Genomic DNA, 704 nt, shown 5'->3' on the forward strand with positions numbered 1-704 from the left:
ATGCTCATCACTTACTGGTAGTCCTGAACGAGCCAAAATATTTGACCCAATGCATTTTAATTTGGTATGGTATGAATGGAAATTGACATGTCTTGTTATCTCACTGGAGTCTGCAGATTCGAAACCACACTTCTCCCACAGACACACATATACACCTGCAACACACAAATTATCTGTCTTCAGTAACTCAAAACATATATATATATATATAATTATTATAGCTATTAACAATGAAATGTTTCTCATACAGCCTCAGTTCTGTTATTTCTAAGTTCCTGTGGCATGTCTGATGTTAAGAACAGATTACTCTTCTTATGACAGCCACAAGGCAACATACAGCGCAATACTGCAGCCCATCCAGGTATGCTACCCACAAGTGCAGAAACAATATTGGTAACTGTTCTGAAACAGGCTATCTCATCTTGGTAGCAACCTTAGACAAAAACACACCTTCATGTGAAGAAACAGAAATAGCAAAACTCATTTCAGATAAATATGAAAAAATTACATATTTGACAACATTCATAAAGCAGGGTAAAACAAACAAACTCTGTGGTTTTATTCTGCAAGCGAACTCAGGTAAAAATAGCAAATATAAGGAGCTCCAGGCAGAAATCACGAAGTCTGTGTCCCTACTATGAGAGAACAATGGAAGTTATTTTAAAACAAAGTGTTCTGCAAAGTACTTGACTCCAGGCAGATGA

At 36.6% G+C, this 704-nt stretch overlaps 1 protein-coding gene across 3 annotated transcripts in view; it reads right to left on the minus strand.

Moving 5' to 3' along the window:
* The window catches only part of LOC111867803 (histone H4 transcription factor-like), an 86,569-nt gene extending 85,892 nt beyond the window's left edge, over window positions 1-677 (minus strand). For all 3 annotated transcript variants that reach the window (XM_023857973.2, XM_033752812.1, XM_033752811.1), the window contains exon 1: window positions 16-677. In XM_023857973.2, coding sequence (XP_023713741.1) covers window positions 16-246 — 231 coding nt within the window. In that variant the 5' untranslated portion in view covers window positions 247-677. The remainder of the gene's footprint in view (window positions 1-15) is intronic.
* Between the last annotated feature and the right edge of the window lie 27 nt (window positions 678-704).

Source organism: Cryptotermes secundus, unplaced genomic scaffold (genome assembly GCF_002891405.2).
Source record: "Cryptotermes secundus unplaced genomic scaffold, Csec_1.0 scaffold536, whole genome shotgun sequence".
In the NCBI taxonomy this organism is placed as follows: Eukaryota; Metazoa; Arthropoda; class Insecta; order Blattodea; family Kalotermitidae; genus Cryptotermes; species Cryptotermes secundus.